This window comes from Zerene cesonia, chromosome 11 (assembly GCF_012273895.1).
Source record: "Zerene cesonia ecotype Mississippi chromosome 11, Zerene_cesonia_1.1, whole genome shotgun sequence".
Lineage (NCBI taxonomy): Eukaryota > Metazoa > Arthropoda > Insecta > Lepidoptera > Pieridae > Zerene > Zerene cesonia.
This window is the reverse complement of record NC_052112.1, coordinates 1,693,958-1,712,299: the sequence shown is the minus strand read 5'-3', so window position 1 is coordinate 1,712,299 and position 18,342 is coordinate 1,693,958. Positions and strand designations below refer to the sequence as shown.

The 18,342-nt window shown below is 35.7% G+C and overlaps 3 protein-coding genes across 3 annotated transcripts in view; 1 reads left to right on the top strand and 2 right to left on the bottom strand.

Moving 5' to 3' along the window:
• Positions 1–162: 162 nt before the first annotated feature.
• On the bottom strand, positions 163–2,498 carry LOC119830121. The gene is made up of 3 exons (XM_038352984.1): positions 2,384–2,498; positions 1,467–1,642; positions 163–1,197 (listed from the first exon to the last, which is right to left on the bottom strand). Exons 1-3 carry the CDS (start codon positions 2,496–2,498, stop codon positions 163–165), a joined length of 1,326 nt encoding a protein of 441 aa, XP_038208912.1.
• Positions 2,499–4,129: 1,631 nt separating this feature from the next.
• LOC119830358 (unconventional myosin-Vc) lies at positions 4,130–11,842 on the bottom strand. Its single transcript, XM_038353342.1, has 12 exons — positions 11,737–11,842; positions 10,893–11,092; positions 10,093–10,272; positions 9,296–9,384; positions 8,771–8,867; positions 8,252–8,444; positions 7,697–7,801; positions 7,361–7,538; positions 6,950–7,094; positions 5,556–5,708; positions 4,606–4,735; positions 4,130–4,245 (listed from the first exon to the last, which is right to left on the bottom strand). Exons 1-12 carry the CDS (start codon positions 11,840–11,842, stop codon positions 4,130–4,132), a joined length of 1,692 nt encoding a protein of 563 aa, XP_038209270.1.
• A 578-nt stretch (positions 11,843–12,420) lies between these two features.
• The window catches only part of LOC119829982 (neurogenic locus Notch protein), a 127,421-nt gene continuing 121,499 nt past the window's right edge, over positions 12,421–18,342 (top strand). The window contains exon 1 of the mRNA XM_038352770.1: positions 12,421–12,767. Within this exon, the coding sequence (XP_038208698.1) occupies positions 12,659–12,767 (109 nt within the window). The 5' untranslated portion in view covers positions 12,421–12,658. The remainder of the gene's footprint in view (positions 12,768–18,342) is intronic.

Sequence of the window (18,342 nt, the reverse complement as noted above, 5' to 3'; positions counted from 1 at the left end):
GTGTAAAACCCTATTCCTGTACTAGTGTAATTACGACTGATTAGTAGCTTTAAGTCGGCCACCGTAGGCACAAATGTCGCATTAAATTACCAAATAGCTCAGTGTGATTTATTCGTAGTTCATTAAAATAAATGCTTCCAAAATGATTATCGCCGTTTCATTTCAATCTTTATAAGATTTCCAATTAATTGCATACAACAAGCGCTCCTTGACCTCGTGTATCCGCCGCAAATAGCTGTGCACGTTGACCACCTCGGCGCTGTCACCATAATCGTTCTTTATCGTTTCCACTTTTTCTATGCACATGGTTCGATAGTTGTGGCCGGTTTCCAGACCGTAAGTGGAAGTCTCCGTAGTCCCGTCCCACTCCTCGTGGGTCCTTATCCGTACTTGCTTCACGCGCCTCTCCCAATGCCACTTCATGTGGCTCCTAACATCCGGACAGTCGCACAAGTTGATCAGCACCTGCATAGCGCTTATTTGGAGCAAGGGCTTGTTGGACCTGTAGCACAAGTTCACGAGCACTCTAGTCAACTCCTCGCACACTTCCTTGGCGCGCCATTTCGAGCGAGTCGTGATTGTCGTGTAACACATCAGAGCCACCGCACTGATTCTAACCTCCGCTGAAACATGCGTCAGATAAGGACGCAACACAAATGTCAGGTCGTACGTATCGGCCAGGTTTTTACCGACTTCGTGCTTGCAGAGCTGCGACATGCAGTCCATCGCTGAAGATATAATTTTTGGGTCGTCGTCCTCAAATAGCTTCATCATGATTTGAAAAGCATTCGCTTTCAGCGGCCGCTCCGGGTCCCAATCTGCGAGATTCGTAATTGTCTTCAGATGTATCGCCACAATTCCCTTGTGATCATTCACAACCATTCGCAGTAAATCTTCCACAATAGATTTGTTTTCAAGAACCTTCGCTAGAGAGCATCTGTGTTCCGTCAATGATTTTAACGCGTTTGCCGCAACAAACCTTATTTCCTTCCGATCTCTAAGGATAAGCCACATGAGATTTTTAATGATTCTAGGTCGAGTCATGATTCTTTCTCTCCCTTGTCGGTAAGTCGCCAACGTGGTGAGTATCATGCAAACCTTTTCTCGGATAACAGGGTCTTCATTGCGCATCAGGTCAATCAGTCGATATACCAAGTGGATCTTTATTAAATAGATTGCATTTTCTGATATTTGCACCTAAAATGTTAATTTCTCAATTAGTTCTCTTCGTGAAAGACTACAGTAGAAATTGAGCTTCTATTATGTACGTATGTTATCGTTACAAAGTTATTGAAGGATTAGTTTCAATAAATTAGTGTTTAATATGCGAATCTTATATACGACATTTTCCGTATAAGATCCTAACATTCAGTTTTAACTATAGAAATACAGGACCGCCCCTTTTTTTATTATATATCCTTAAAAAACAACTAAACAAAACTAAAGAACTTATAAACAATCCATACTTGATCCAGTACAGTATGCAGAGCTTGCAATTGTACCAAATGGTCCGGGGAATGTAGTTCTCTGTTGACGAGTCTGAGCCCGTTGCGGCCGAAGCCGAGGCGGGCGCGAGTGACATCAACGTGCGGCGCGTACAGCGAGGGCTGCATGGAGACCAGCCGTTGAGCTGGCGGCCGCTCTGCAGTGTTTTGGATACTATTTTCTCGTTTTTGATTTTATGCGAGTATTATACAATTAGGATTGTAAACGCGATTTCTTCTTTATATTAATCAACCTAGCGTGTTCGCGCGCTTGTTGTAAATTGTTTGAAACGTCGGGTTGCAGAATATAATTAATAAATCCGTTAGACTTTTAAAAATTCCAAGTGTTTGGGAAAGGCCATTTTGTGTATATTGTGTGTGTTATATACATGTGTGTAGTTTCTGATAAAAGGAATTATGACCGACTAAAAGCCAAAGGGACTTCAATTTTTTTTTTGATAATAATATCTATCTAAGTAATTCTACGTCAAGAGCCAGAACGAACATTCTAAGAAATTAACACCTATATGTAACACCCATATAGTCACGATTTCACACGATAAGCAAAAGCCATGTATTTGCTATTAATTAAAAAGTCGAACTGGAAGTTATCATTCCTACTACAATTAGGTACTAGGACACTTTTAATGACAATAAAATGCACTTAAAAACTTAACAAAGGGTCTCAACATTCTTACAGTCATAAATATTGGAATTTATTACGCACCGTATGGGGTGCATTTCACACATTTAATTAAGCTACTAACAGATTTTAATTTAGATTAGTTGATCAGTTCGATGACAATTTTAAATACGTAATGGCAGTATATTTGTTTTTCTGTAGTTTTAAAATCCTTTAAAATAGCATTTGTATGCTGTAAAAAGGACTTTCAATTTACCTGTATGAGGATCAAACTCTTTCTTCCCCATGGCTTGGTCTACTGCTTTGTTCAGCACCCTTGGGTTCATGGCACATACCAGTTGTAAATACGAGTTTTTGTGCGGACAGAACATGATTTTTGTTTAGTTTATTTTGGTGTAAAACAATAAAAAATATTGTAAATGTTTATAAACAGTTTTTAAACGTATTGATTGCTTGACATCTGTTTGTGGCCCGGTTTGTAAGTAAAACTTCAAGTTTTACGTTTTTCTTCACCAAAGAGATTTTATAACTAATTCATGATTAATATGTAAATAATAATTGTTAAAAAAAACTAAGCCGATTTCAAATTTTCAGAACCAGTCCAAATTTAAATGGGACCACATGGCAGGCACCAGTTTTCAAAATTGGTTCACCCAGTAAAAATTTATGAGAAGAATGCAGTCGAATTGATAACTTAATTTTTTTGAAGTCGGTTGAAACAGAGTAATCCGTCATGATATGTATTTGAGTTAATACACATTTTATTAAATCTAATAGATGACGCTATTAGAATTTTTCGCCCGATTGCAAACATATAATATTATGTTATAGTATATACTAAATATATATGTTGCACTAAACCACAGAGCACATCAACCAACAAATAAACAAACAAATCTTATTTTTATTTAGTGGCAATTCCCGATACCACCGAGGACGGATTCTGCCAATTTCAACTTTGGAACAAATAAATATCAGAGACTCTTTAATATCAATATTTATCAAGCGTCCAAAAATATAGTAGATTTTCGTTTTTATGTTATACTTTGTACATTAGTACTGTTTGTCCATAACAGATTAACTTAGTGTTGGTAATTTGGTTAGTGTTGGTAGTAATGGTAATTTCTATATATTGTGTGTTTCATTTTTGTGTTGTAGATATCTGCGCTTGACGGATACTTTTGAGCCTCTTATAAATCTCAGATGTAAAACTATCCACAACGTGACATTGGCAAAATTGTGGCAACACAGCACTGCCATTCATAAAATAAAATTGAATTGAATTGAACTCTTTAATATCGATTAGGTTATTGTCCGTATCAGCGTACTCTGTGTAAAACAACTATTCAGCTATATTTTATGAAAGCAAAGTTATTATACAAATCTTATAGCGCCATCCATCGGAATTCATAAATTTTAGAGTGACAGCTATGTATATGTAAAAAGTAGCCTATTTGCTTATCTAGACTATTATCTGTCCATCAAATTTCATACAAACAACTGAAAGCTGTTTTCGCGTAAAAGAGTAGCAAATATCCACCCATCCATCCATCTATACTTACAAACTTTCGCGTTTATAATATTAGTAGGATATTTTTATGCTGTGGCGTATAATTGGCGTTAGTTATCCTACTGTGTGTTTGTTGCTCTTTCACGCAAATACTACTGAACCGATTGCAATAAAATTTGGTACGTAGACAACTGGACAACTGGAATAACATAGGCAATTTTTTATCCCGATATTCCTACGGGATACGGACTTTCGCGGTTGAAACCGCGGGGCGCAGCTAGTTTCTTATAATCTTATATTAATTATTTCTTAATATAATAGTAATGCGAGTAAAGCTTAGTTTTAAAACTAGATAAAAAACGAGCTGTGATATGAAATCTGTTTTTATTTCGTTTTTTAATTTTTAAATAATTCACGGAGAATGAATGTACACTACAAATGAGTTTCGACTTTAGAGTGCGTTCTAATTCTTTCAAACGCCTTAGATGCTGTTCATCTCCGAGGGTATGGGGGTCGGAAGCCTTTCCTGCGACACTTGGTGTCAATAATGAGCTGAGCTTGTCTCTTCAGGTAACACCTAGATGGAATATCTTCTTCTTCATCAGATACTGAAATTTATTAGTCTAGTATTATATTATCTGTGATTGGTGTTTAAAACTTGTTTTATGTCTGCAATGCTATGTTGATTTACTAATCTGATAGTTTATTATATTCGATAGAGCAATTTTATAAGAGTACTAGTTGTTGTCCGCGATTTTGCCCGCGCGGTCGAAAGAAACTGACGTATCGTGTACCTAAGGATTTCTTATTTTTTTTTATAAAAGAAAGCGGACAAACGACCAAGCAGTTTGTCCATTATCGACTGATCACCACTACCCATGAGCCTTGTGGAGGTGTTGCCGACCAAAAATTAACGTATTTGCTCTGTATGTGTGTATGTATCGTGCAGTGGCTCGGGCGCCACTCACCGACGGGCTTGCCGGGCTCGCGCGCGGCGAGGTCCCGGTAGGCGGGCGCGAGCCGCTCCGAGTCGCGCTGCGTGCTGTGGCTGTGGCTCGGCGCTGAGCCCGCCGCTACCGACGCCGCCACGCTTGTGGCCTGATCGCGTTTGAGACGATGATACCACACTATTATTTATATATGCCTATTTTTCGTATGTTTACGAAATATATGCTGTGAGATGTAGAAATTTTATATACTGGTTGGAAACGGTAACACATAAATTAAATAACGTACACAATAAACATAAGGTGATCCTATTCTATATTCAAAAACTTAAATAAAAATATTCCATTAATATAGCCAAAAAAACTATCTTTAATTTTTCAGATAAGAGTAGATACACCTAAGTACAGTCTACAGAATACAAAACATTTTGTAGAGTCTACAGTGTGGACAGTGGTTAGGTACGAACTCTAACTGTAACGTTGCGCATAAATGGTGATCAATTTTTTCCATTTTTACCAATGAATTTACATGATAATTACATTTAAATCATTTGGCAATGTGTTTATAATAGTTTTAAAAATACTTTTATGAGTGATGTGTGATAGCGCTTTCGTTTGTTGTAGACGTCTCCACCCAATATATGCAGATATTGATTATTCACCAAATTTTTTGACCACAAACAATAAATTGATATGGACGAATTGAGAAATACCACACAGTTTAAATTATGGTGAAGCGTACATCAATAGATGGACTAAGGCTTATAAAACTGACGTTAATAACAGAAGTGATGATACCAAGCAATGGCTGAAACTCAAACAAATTCAAAAATGTTTTTATTCAATTTGACTTTTTATAGAAGCACTTTTGTTCAATAATTATAATGCATACGATTGCACTGTAGATAATATGATATAAATACGAGAAACATAATACAATATCCCAAAACACAGCAACGAAGTGTACTCACATTGGAAGGCACAGCGGCGTCCCTGGGGCGGTCGGCGAGCGCGGCGAGGTGCGCGCGCGCGCGGGCGAGCCGCGCGGCCGCCACGCGCGCCACCTCCTGCACGTCGCGCGCCTCCGCCGTCCACTCGGGCGCCGCCGGCTCGCCCGCCACCGGCTGCCGGACCACCGGTTGCCTTATACTTACTCACGCTTATATGCTAACGGAAAGCAACCGGCCAAGGGTAAGTCAAAGTCAGTCATTGTTAAGGTCTATAGCCGGGTAGGTGAGTCAGTTATAGTTAAGGTCTATAGCCGGGTAAGTGAGTCAGTTATAGTTAAAGTCTGTAGCTGGGTAAGTGAAAAGCAAAGTCATAGTTAAAGTCCATAGCCGGGTAAGTAAAAGTCAGTCATAGTTAAAGCCTATAGCCGTTAAAGTCTGTTGTCGGCTAAGTGAAAGTCAAAGTCATAGTTAGTCTGTTGTCGGCTAAGTGAAAGTCCAATCATAGTTAAAGTTTGTAGTCGGCTATGTCAAAGTCAAAGTCATAGTTAGTCTGTTGTCGGCTAAGTGAAAGTCCAATCATAGTTAAAGTCTGTAGTCGGCTAAGTCAAAGTCAAAGTCATAGTTAGTCTGTTATCGGCTAAGTGAAAGTCCAATTCTAGTTAAAGTCTGTAGTCGGCTAAGTCAAAGTCAAAGTCATAGGCAGTCTGTAGACATTATAGTGGTATAAGTTGTCAAGTGGTCAGTCAAAGTCTATAGAGATACCTATCTAGGTACGGTATTAATGCAACTTCTATTCGTGCGCGGGCGGTTCGGGGACTACGGGTGGGGTGGAGGTTAGCATATTAATTTATATTTAACAAGTGAATATTCGAAGTCAAAGACCAAGATAAGTAAAAGCGAAAATCGATGCCAAACTGTAAATCAAAATCAGTAGAGAATACAGTGGTAGGCATAATATTAATGCGGGTGATACAACAGGATTAGTTAAAGTAAAAGATTCATTAAATGCAAAGTCGAAGTTGACCTGGCACACAATGTCAGTGACAAAGTGAAAACCAAATAAATATAAAACACAACTAATAAATCTAAAACTTAAAGCCTTTTAACCTGAAATGTACAGGCAACATTTAAACATAAATTTCAATAACCAGTATGACACTACTCATAGATGATTTCATCGTTAAGAATACATTATAAAATGGTCTTGCCCTTGGCTTAGAAGCGGCAGCATAGGCTTTCCTATATTTACTGGTAAATTTTTATTATATAACTTATTTTTTATATGTATCCTTTTTGGTAACAATAAAATATTTATTTTATTTACCTTTATCCTTTTCCTGTAACCCTTAAAAGTCATAATCGAAACAACATCATCTGCATTCTACAAACTAGCTCAGCACCTATCATAGACTGACCTCCAGCAACTTGCACAGATCGTACAGCAATCTCTTAATATCCAGAAGGAAGCTTTCGAGTTCCTCCAATTCTTTTTGGAGAGCTTCGGACGCTTCTTCCTCTTCTTTAATTGCTGCTTTTAGATTCATCACTTCGTCTTGACCTCTGAAAATATGATGAAAGAAAATACTCAAAATTTTGCTCTAATAATTACTTAAATATACACAAGAATTCAATAAAAACCTAGAATTCTGCGGATATCTTTCAACAATTTGACATTACTTCAAAGGTGCAACTTCAGAGTTTCTCGCTGACTCGCTTCGCTGACGATTCTAAAGTACTTTTAGAAGTCCAATTGACTGTATAAGTAAGTTTGAGTTTGACTTTGAATGTCTTCTTCTCGAGGCTTTGCTATATCAAGTGTGTCTCACTCGTCCTTATCCTTGACGGACGCGAACTTGTAGCCCTCCAGCTCCGCCATGAGCGTGGTCTGCGCTTGCTCCAGCTGCAGCTTCTCGTCCTCGATGCTCTGCTGCAGGTAGTTGAGGCGGGAGCTGGTCTCTCGTTGCGCTCGGAAGCGGTCGAATACTTGCTCCGGTTCTGTTACTCCTGGGAGTATCATTGTAGTAGCGTCATTAGTGAATTTTGAATTAAGGTTTTGATTGTTTTTAGAAGTTAACAGTGACTTTCTCCAAAATGTTATTTCATATCAAGTTTCCTTTCTTATTAGGATAATATCTTAGACTGTATAATACCTATAAGCATACCTGTAAGCTTCATTAGACGTTGGAATATATCCTCCATCTCCTGATCTGGAGATGTTTCTTCCACCTCGGGTTCCCCTTCCACGGAGCCGGTTGAATCTTGGCGCACTGGGCGCACTATAATTAGATTTTTATAATTAAGGAGAGGGTCAGTAGTTAGATTCAAAAAGTTCTAAGATCTTTAAAAAGTGAACTGGCTATATAACACAATAAAAATATTTGTGTTTAAGATGATGATTGTAATCATTAAGATAATGTAACAATTGCGGTACGGGCACATGAAACTGAAAGAGTAGAAGACATCGACTGCTGAGTTCGAATCCCGCCTCGTGATCGATTTCTTTTATTTTGTCTATTTCGATGTTTTTTATTTTCTACATTCTCATTTATAACCACTTAAAAACAATTAATTGATAAAATTGATAGTGTGTCAAATATATGGTGAAATAAAATTAAACAAATTCATCATTTTACGCCATCATATCCATCTAAACCTAACAAAGCCACAATAAAACGTCGCCACGTTCTTCCTTAACCGTTTTTCCTTAACCTCCCCACAACAAATCTCACCAGCGGGCGGAAAGATCCGCTTCTCCAGCTTCTCCATCTCGCGGCGCCGCTCGTCGAACCGCTGCGCGAACAGCGCCCGCTCGGCGGCGCGCGCGTGCTCCGCGTCGTGCGCGCGCGCCGCCGCCGCGGATGCCGCGGCGCTCGCGCGCGCGCGCATCGATTGCGCCTCGTCGCGCACGTGCTGTGTGTGTGTTCCGGGTATTTTATGCCTAGGTACCTGATTACTATGACTATTGGACTACTATACTAACTGGTATGGCGTACAGATTACCTGATTTGATTTATCACTTTTGACTACTGAACAATGAAATGTTTACGATCTAGAGAGTTGTTCGGATGGTATGTTTTAGATGTTAAATTAAACAAAAAAAATCTTATAATATTTTATAAATAATAAATACAATAATGAGATCCAATTCTTTTCCTTTTTAATTTTATACGTAGGACCTTTCAATAAAATTAGTTTAGAACTTTAGAGCGTGGCGATGATTTTCATGATTGTCTCACCTCGAGTTTCTTTATCTCCTCCTGTTGCTTTTTTAGAAGTTCTTCTATTTTACCAAGAGAACTCTCGAATTTCACGGAATCTTCGACGAGCGCCTGCCTTTATATATGATGATGATAAAATCAAGTCACAAAAAGCAATATAGTTTTATTTAAAGAGTATGATACCATTAAAATAATACTGTATTATACATTATAAAAAAGAGAATGCGTTTGAAACGGTTTATAAGTATGTGAAAAAGTTGAAAAACAAAACTTAATGTGAATGAAGAAAGAAAGCTATTATTCAATTACAAATGTGATTCTTTTTCTAATGTCAGAATCAGTAGAAATATTTAAATTTAAATAAAGTGGATACGAGTGCATAATTCCAACTATATTGTTTTTTGTATTGGATGAAAATTATACTCCAAAAAATTACGCTACGCTACAAAACCTTCCGTCGTTTTGGGGAGGTGGGATAAAATACCAACATAACCAGATAATACCTACTCAAATGTCTTTTTAAAATAGCCTCTCATTCTCTACCTGATAGACGCATATTTTTTCTTAACTAACTCCGCTTCAGTCCACTGTATCAGCACGGTGTGGATCTCGTTTTCCAAATGGGAAATATGCTGAAATTCCGGGTGGATTATATTTTGATAAACCTCTATGCAATTAAATAGTTTTATTGGAGGGAAGTATTAGAATAAATGAAATGGTCAAATGAACTATTTAACAAACTCAAATTCAGACATTTATAAATTCAATGAGTCACTTTTGGAAGGCAGTTTTACAGTTTTGAAATGTTTTTTAGTTATTATAAAAATAGCTACTTAAAAATTAATAAGACTGAATATGACGAATATTTATGAGCTAATGTTATGAATAAAACTGGTAGAAAATTTCATTATTAAAATAATGTTTGGTAAATAGTTACCTGCTATATACGTTGGTATGTTTTAAATAACGTTTCAATAGAAGGCACATTAAATCGAATGAGCAGAAACTGTTTTACATTTTATTTTAAGTTTAAATTATTAATTAACTTTGCATACGCTCGTAATTTGATATGGACCAGGTGAGAACACTTATATATAGAACGACCTACTTTTAAGCAGTTTTTTGGTATGTCTCTGAAGTTATGGGTCCAAAAATGACGAAGTATATAAGAAACGTTTTTTGTGGTTATATTAAAATAATTTTACAATAAAAAATAATTCCGACAATCAGTTTAAAGGTGGCGGAGAAACCAGTAACACATAAGAAATATACAATCGAACATAGGACGTCCTCCTTACTGGAAGTCGGTTGAAAAGCGTTAGCTTATCCAGCTTAATTACCTTTCTGGATCTCGTTGACATCTTCGATTTAACGAGATCACTCTTAGTGCTTTCAATCAGTAATTTCTCATATTCTTTCTCTAATTCTCTCAATTTCTTCTTCTTACTACCCTTCTCGTATTTCAGAAGGTCCAGTATTTTACGTTGTTCTATGACTTTTAGATCTAGGTTGTGTATGACCTGTTTCAATGTAAAACTTTTAAAAGTACATATTTATCGCCATCTGACATCAATATACTTTTTGCTGAGTCGGATAATGTAGCTTATAGAGAGCGGTAATATTACTTACTTTCTTAGCAATATTATTATAAATGTGAAAATGTGTTTGTTCGTTTGTTTTTTGCAATTATATGAATTTTGTGTCTGGAGATAATTGGGAGGCTTTGGAGTGGCAGGTTACATAGGTATTCATATTTTAAACTCAATATAGTTATTGGCACTTACCCAATTAGTAAACACTAATTAGTATTTCGACTGTCTAATAAATATCACAAATATGATGATATTGTATTGGCCCTTTTTTACTATGGGAAAGATTTATTCATAAACATGGGAATTTCCTTTGATTACTCAGGCAAAGCAACAAAGTATAAATGCGACAGTTTGTAAGGATGTGTGTGTGTTTGTTGCTCTTTCACGCAAAAACTACTGAACCGATTGCAATGAAATTTGGTACGAAGACAGCTGGACAACTGGAATAACATATAGGCAACTTTTTATCCCGATATTCCTACGGGATACGGACTTTCGCGGGTGAAACCGCGGGGCGCAGCTAGTATACAAATAAGTTTAGAGTTTACCTGATCAGCAGTTTTATTACCAACAGGACAGACATCATTAAGATACTTCTTTATTTGGGCCTCCTCATCACTGATTACCTCCCGGGCTTGAGCGAGTTCCGTTAGTCGCAACTTTATCTCACTCTTTAGAGTTTCTATGAGGTCGTTATTTTGTTGCCTCTCTGCTTCGTTTTCCTCGTAGTGGGATTTTCTTTGACCATCTATTGCAGGTAAGTATATAGAATTGCATTACGCTACATCAATTATGATTTGGTGGATTTATTTTTGCCACCTGAAGGGAAACTGCTCTTAATACTAGATAGAAATTTATTTTTTGTAGATAGAAATTTTTAGTCTAAAACTGCTAAATTCTGTTTTTGAAAATTTTTGATCATGAGACGGGAACAAAAGCTATGTCATTGGCCGTTATTTGTCTTTTTTTATTTTCTATAAAAAAAATATCGACTAAAATCTGTTAAAATTACAACGTACTTAGTGGGTTTTATTGCAGCGTTCGTTTGGGTAAATACATATTACTAAATATTCAGTACGGAAGTTAAGATCGATAATAAATATGAAATATCTTCTAAAATAATAAATCGAAAAAGAGACCCCGCAAGATTTATTTAAAAGGGTAATAAAATTAAAGCAAAGATTAATTAGATCCATAGTTACCTACAGACCTAGACGTGTTAGGTGGATACTAAGAGTTCAATCTAAGATTATACCAAAATTCAAATCTACTAAACCCTAAACCTACAATTGTAAAAAAAATTAATACTACGTTATCATTCCACTACAAATAGGTACCTAATGCTTCTAAAATGCAATGTTTGTATGGATTGTGTACAATCGAAACACAAACCTGATAGCTGTATTTTCTTTTTGATCTCAAATATTTTAGTATTAATTGTTGTCAGACGATCTGCCGTTTCAATTTCAAAGGGATGTTTTTGATAACACAGGGCCATTTTATTTTATAATAATGATTTCTTGGTACGTTAAATAGTTTAACAGCGAATTATCGATCAAATTGTCCTTAGGGTAGCAACAATTCAAACATCTATTATCACTATGACAATTCGGACAGAAGATAAACTTTAAACTAACGAATAATATTTGTACTTATAATAACAGATAGATAGTAACGACGTTAGATAATAAATAATAATAATTCCATTTTTAAATTCACCCCTTCGTTGACCAAAATAGGGGTACAGCGCCCTCTCTGCCGTAGACAGCAAACTACGAAGTTTGAAAGCTCTCGCATTGGCTACGAAGTTCGAGCGGTGTTGAATTGCTTGATTTCTCCATTGAGTCAACATTCCTTCGCGTATCTTTGTATGTGTGCGTTACAGCGTTCTCACGGCTCTATTTCATTTGTAGGACGAATTCATAAGATAAATAATCATGCAGTAATCTTAATTAAGTTAAATCTATTAGTTAAGTCCAGTTTCAAAGTCCCAAAGGACTGAATTAATAAAATTTAGGCTGCGCGCACGCACACAAGCTTCGAGTCCGCCATTTTGATTTACCGTACGCTGTGTATTTACGAACAAAGCCGTCAGATGCGAGCGGGACGCGGCTGCGCATGTTCCTACCGGGTATTACGTTATATTTGAATGTGTTTACCGCTAAAATGACCAAAACACAAGTGTTTTCAACATAACAACAGTTCAAAAACAAAATGAAGTGTCAGTTCTTACTATTAGTTCCGTGAAGTGTGTAAAATTAAGTGTTAAAACGACAGAGAGGGAATAAAACAAATGTGTGTGATCCATGTGTGAATGTTGTGCAGCAAGATGTGGTCGAGAAACTTTATACCGGATTATGGGATTAAATTGTCCATCCTCCTTGTGCTGTCTGCGATAGCTGCGAGGATTGATGGTGTTGAAGGTAAGTGCAATGGGCTTCACGTAATTTAGAAGTGGTGGAGCTTATGAAAGCGCCGAGCGATAAACCGGCTTTGTTGGGTTGGCGCGCGGTTGCATGGAGCTTCGCGCGCGTCGTAAACATTTTCACCTGGCCGGTTTATACCTTGGTTCTCACACTACCTAGTACTTGTGTAACTAGTCGTTTTAAAAACGGGAGTGAAGTCTCATCGGGTTTTTTACATTTTAATTACACCGCCTCTGTTGATGTTGCCACGATATTAATTACTTGGCTAAGCTATAAAACGTAGCTTTCGTTTTGCATTCTTTGAATCAATCGTTTATGTTATTAATTACGATTCTAAATTTGTTATAAGCTTTAGATCACAATTACATATTACGCTGTACTGATAAACATATAAATAATCCTTATAAGTCAAAGCAATTCATCACAATGTTTTTCGAATTGCATAATAAAGCGTGCAATCAGTATTCTAAGCTAAAGGGCCAATCTTCAAGACTACTACCAAGGACATTGAAAGCACTAGATTTCGAAGATAAGATCACCAGTTCAATTCCCCACATAGCACGCACGACGAGCGACAAACTAACATGAGGAATACAAATTGTTACTTCTGTTTCGTATTCCAGACACTCACCCACGATTTCTGTACAGCGTACTTTGGCTGATGTTTTTGAATATTGATCGTGTATATTATTTTATTTTGTAGAAATGCTCTTTTGACGAGAAATGTCCGAGAAAGTGTTATCCGAATGCAAAATGTGTACGCGTTGAGTTACTAAATTGTTAAATTTGACTTTCCCTTATATTTTTTTTTTGTAGCGATAAACAATGAATATGTTATTGTAACATAAATATTAAATACAATATGTTATGTAAGTAACTACATTTATGACAAGTAATTTATCCCTGTGTACTTAGTGCCCTGTATAATGGAGAATATCCGATTTTTATCTACATTATGTACGTATTTCAGTTATGCTGCCTAACTGTATTTTGTATCAAAACATTTAAAGTTTCAGTGTATTGTCATATTTTGGACAGAATCTTATTTATATTGAAATTCATTATGTATTTGTAAAATTAATCTTACTTCTCAGAAGTGTCATTCAATTCGATAACAATAAAATACTTTATCTTTCGGTTCTTTAAAAGCTAATCCAAAAGAATCATAAATTGTAGCCATAAAAGTTAACTAACTCTGATGTAAATCCCAAAACAATAGTAAGTTCTATTGTTTAATTTTTATCCGTATACGCGGTAAAGTGTCTTAAAAATACCTTCGACAGGCTCCTCGTGCAAGTTCCCGCTAGTTACGGCATTCGTTCCCAGTTACACAATTAACATTCTGATAATTGCAAATAAATTGCGAACTGTTTAAAAATCGCGTCGTGTTTAGTTACAACGAAACGGTGCGCCTGTTGAACAAACATGGCGGTCCAATTTAAAAACAATCTCAATTAGCGTTCAATTGTCTATATTCCGTTGTCAATTTGAGTGTTCTATGTTCAAAAATGGCGCCAAATATTTTTTTCTTTTTCTACTTAGTAATATGCCAAGCGGAATAGACAATTGCTCCGTGCCATTAGTATTAATATTTTTTATATTGATGATTTTAGAGTATTACTTGAGTAAATCAATTAAATTAAAATACGCATTTGGCAATTCCATTTAATGATATTGCTAAAATGTAACAAACTTATAAGATAAACTTTTAAATTATTATTAGAACCACTTAATACTATTTCAAAATAATGCTTTTGTATCCCGCCCTTTGCTATCACAATCAAACCATCAAACAAATGCTGTATAAAAAATTATTTATACATGACAATATGTGCAAAATTTGCCATGTGTGTCCTTGTGCCCCTATCAATAAAAAAAAATAAAGGGCCGCCATTACGCGTGCATTGTGTTCAAGAGCAGCATCCTTGCCGCGATGTCGGGAGTACATTGATCGATAAATGTATAATGGATATCTTCCGATGTCGAAATATAAAAAAAAACATAAGTAATATAAGGATGAATGTAATACTAGGATGAATTCTGATTATTTACTGATGATTATTGAATTATCCTAAGTGGTAAACGGTTCTTTTTTCTTAATTGAACAATACTCGAATAAATTATATTTATGTTTATTTTATTGTAGTTACGTCACTATGTTACAGATTTAATTCATTACAAAACATTTTTTTAAAGCCGTGCTTACCTCTATTCAAAATAATTGCTACTACACACAGATAATATAAATTGCTTAACCAGCTATATTTAGTATCAAAACCAGTTAATAAAAAGAAATAAAATCTCATATAGGTAGCGTAAGGTAAAATTTAATGAAAGGTACTCATGATGTTGGAGTTATCTTTACGAGACAATGAAGGATATCATAAAGTTTACATCTGCAATTTGCATGCGGCGTTATCGCTTTATTTTGTCGTATAATATCTCGTGGAATTGTCTCAGTTTCCCACTTAACGATGAAAAGAATTTATAGGTTGATTGCGCGAAGTCATGTGACCCCTTGTTATTTCACAAAATCCAATGGTCTATGGGGGTGGTTGCATTTAATTTTTTACATAACTGGATTGTTCATTCTCTAATTACAAGTAACTAGCTACGCCCCGCGGTTTCACCCGCGTAAGTCCGTATCCCGTAGAAATTTCGGGATAAAAAGTTGCCTGTATGTTATTCCAGTTTTCCAGCTATCTGCGTACCAAATTTCATTGCAATCGGTTCAGTAGTTTTTGCGAGAAAGTGCAACAAACACACATATCCTTACAAACTTTCGCATTTATAATATTAGTAGGAAGTAGGATAGTAGAAAGTAGGATAAGTAGGATTTTAGGACTAATATGGATGCTCGAATGAATTCCATAACATTAGAAATATATACAAAATATTTTTTACAAATACCTACGTTTCTAATGCAAGGAAATGATAAAATTGCGCACAGCCTTCCCAAATAGGCGACAGTAGTTTAACATTTTATAGCTGTGAAGTAACCTAAAGTATACATGTTTGATCTATATATGGACGTTACCGATTCGAAAGATCGGTTTTTCTTATGAAACCTATTTACACATTAATCGATATGAAGTGCATGTCTATATTTGTTCACAAAAAGTCGAGTTTAAATCCAATTGAAATTAGGCTTGTATTTGCAGATATGTACTTAAATATGGATTGAAGGATTTTTTTTTTCAATCTATCAAAATCTTCAAATGTCATTTTAACCTCTTTGCTATCTCATGCTGATTTTTTATACATGACTGTTTTTTACACATGAAACGTAAGCATATAGGGGCGCGCCATAAAATGGAGGTTTCTTACAACATACGAGAGACAAGTTTTTTTTTTTATTACGTGGCTTTGCCTGGGAAAACAATGTTTCTCATGCGAAAGTGCGCTATTGTATTAAGATATGAGTGTTTGTTAACCATTTTTGTAACTCATAAATTAACTTTTTTCAATCATTAATTAAGCACGCGGGAAGGTTTCCTGGTGGTAATTGAGTATCGTATTTGTCAAACATGCGATGTCTTAGTTAAAACTTTTTTTTTCTTCTAAAATTGTATAGTTAGTGTTGGCTATACTTATGGATTTTATAAAATTACTAGCTGCACCCGGCAAACGCTGTTCTGACTTACTCTTATCATTTAGGGGTGTGAAAAATAGATGTTAGCCGATTCTCAGACCTACCCAATATGCTTACCAAATTTCAGAGGAATCGGTCTAGCCGTTTCGGAGGAGTATAGAGACTAACATTGTGACACGAGAATTTTATATATAAGATTATATTTGCCGATAGTTCATTGTGCAAGAAATAATCGAACTCGGTTCTATTTACAAAAAAATATACATTTAAAGCACTTTAACATTATTTTAAAAGAGCTGTCACAAACTAAGTTGAAGTCACTAGCAATTATCTCTTATATTACAATCGAATTACTTGTTGGCCTTAAAACGAATGATAAATGCGATTTTTCTATATTCTATGTAGTTGTATATTAAAATTATATTCTAAATAACATTCCGCCGAAATAGAATGACAAAATTTACGTAACAGAAAATGCCATGAGAAAACCAGTCCAGTATCCGCCGCCATGTTTGCGTAACCCATCCTCACTGAGTAAATAGTGCAGGTATACTTGAGTTCTAACTCAGTTAGATCCCTCAAGCATTGGAGGATAATATTTTGAGAAATATTTTATGAGCAGTATAGTCTAAGAGTGATTTTAATAAAACATTACACAATATTGTAAATAGCCTACCCTTATGATAATGTTATTGTTTCATTAAAACAATTATATTTATGTATGCTATGTTATATATGAATTTAATACTTTATGTAATTAAAGTAAAATAAAACCTTACCTAATATGCGTCTTAATATTTTTTTAACAGAACACATAAACATAGACAATCATAAACGTTAGGTGTGTGTGTACAATCGCTTATTTAATAGGAAAATTTCTCCAAATCATTGTTTTCAACTTCACACCTGCCTTACGTAGCTATCAGCACGCTAACACGATTATCCGGAAAGCCTCGCGTTCCCGGGAATCGAATGTGTACACACCATCGCGCTGCCACTCCGTAACAATGGGATGCGCTTGCGCCGGTGTCACGAACGGCAAACAACGATACTGTTTGAGGTTAAACTCGAGTTACCTAGGTACGCGGGTATTGGGTTTTATTAAATAACAATTTAAAATTAAAACAAAAACGTTTTTCGGTTTTGACGACTAAGGGGGTTTATTATTTCAGAACATCTTAAAAAAGTGTAACAGTTAATTTTATTTATCACATGATATCCCGGCACGATAAAAATAAGCTACAAAGTATTTTCTTGTGTTTGATTTTACGCGAGTATTATACATTTAGATATTGGAAACTTTTTAACGGATTTTAAACGCGATTTTCATTATATTATTACATGGAGTCTCCCCGTGACCACGCTCGCTGTAAAGTGTTCGAAACGTCGGGTTCCGTTATATCCGTTAAAAAGTGTTTAATTTCTAAATAAGTTATAATTTAATTGAAACTAGCTATCCGCCCGCGGCTATGCCCGCGTAGTCGCAGGAAACTTAGACCCGGGGTTTTTCTAGCATGTTCCCGTTCCCGTGGGATTTCCGGGATAAAAATCCTATGTCCTTCTCCTGGGTCCAAGCTACCTCTGCACAAATTTTCAGCCAAATTGGTTAATCCGTTCTTCAGTTATAAATAGTGTAACTAACACCACTTTCTTTTATATATATGTATAGATAACATCATCGTTCACTCATCTACACTAATATTATGAAGAGGAAACTATCTTATTCTATTTGTTTGTATAACGTTTTCACGCAAAAACCACTAAACCGATTTTAACAATTCTTTCAACATTATAACAAATAATTATCCATTTAACTAGACCCGGTTAAGACTCATTAATTCAACAAAATTCGTGTTAAAATAAACATTTGAACGAAAACATTGAAATTTATTATAACCAATGTTATGGCTATGTGAACTTGGCACCCGACTTAAAAAAAATTCACATTTTTTTGCTCCATTCGATAGATTTAGATATGTA

Bases quoted from the DNA above. Each gene is read 5' to 3' on its own strand.
- LOC119830121 (XM_038352984.1), bottom strand. From the start codon at position 2,498: ATGTTCTGTCCGCACAAAAACTCGTATTTACAACTGGTATGTGCCATG. The intron at 1,643-2,383 runs GTAAATTGAAAG...AAAACACTGCAG, and splicing joins AGAGTTTGATCCTCATACAG to AGCGGCCGCCAGCTCAACGG. The intron at 1,198-1,466 runs GTATGGATTGTT...TTAACATTTTAG, and splicing joins TGCATACTGTACTGGATCAA to GTGCAAATATCAGAAAATGC.
- LOC119830358 (XM_038353342.1), bottom strand. From the start codon at position 11,842: ATGGCCCTGTGTTATCAAAAACATCCCTTTGAAATTGAAACGGCAGAT. The intron at 11,093-11,736 runs GTTTGTGTTTCG...TACCTGCAATAG, and splicing joins AAAGAAAATACAGCTATCAG to ATGGTCAAAGAAAATCCCAC. The intron at 4,736-5,555 runs GTGAGTACACTT...AAACGCGATCAG, and splicing joins ACGCCGCTGTGCCTTCCAAT to GCCACAAGCGTGGCGGCGTC.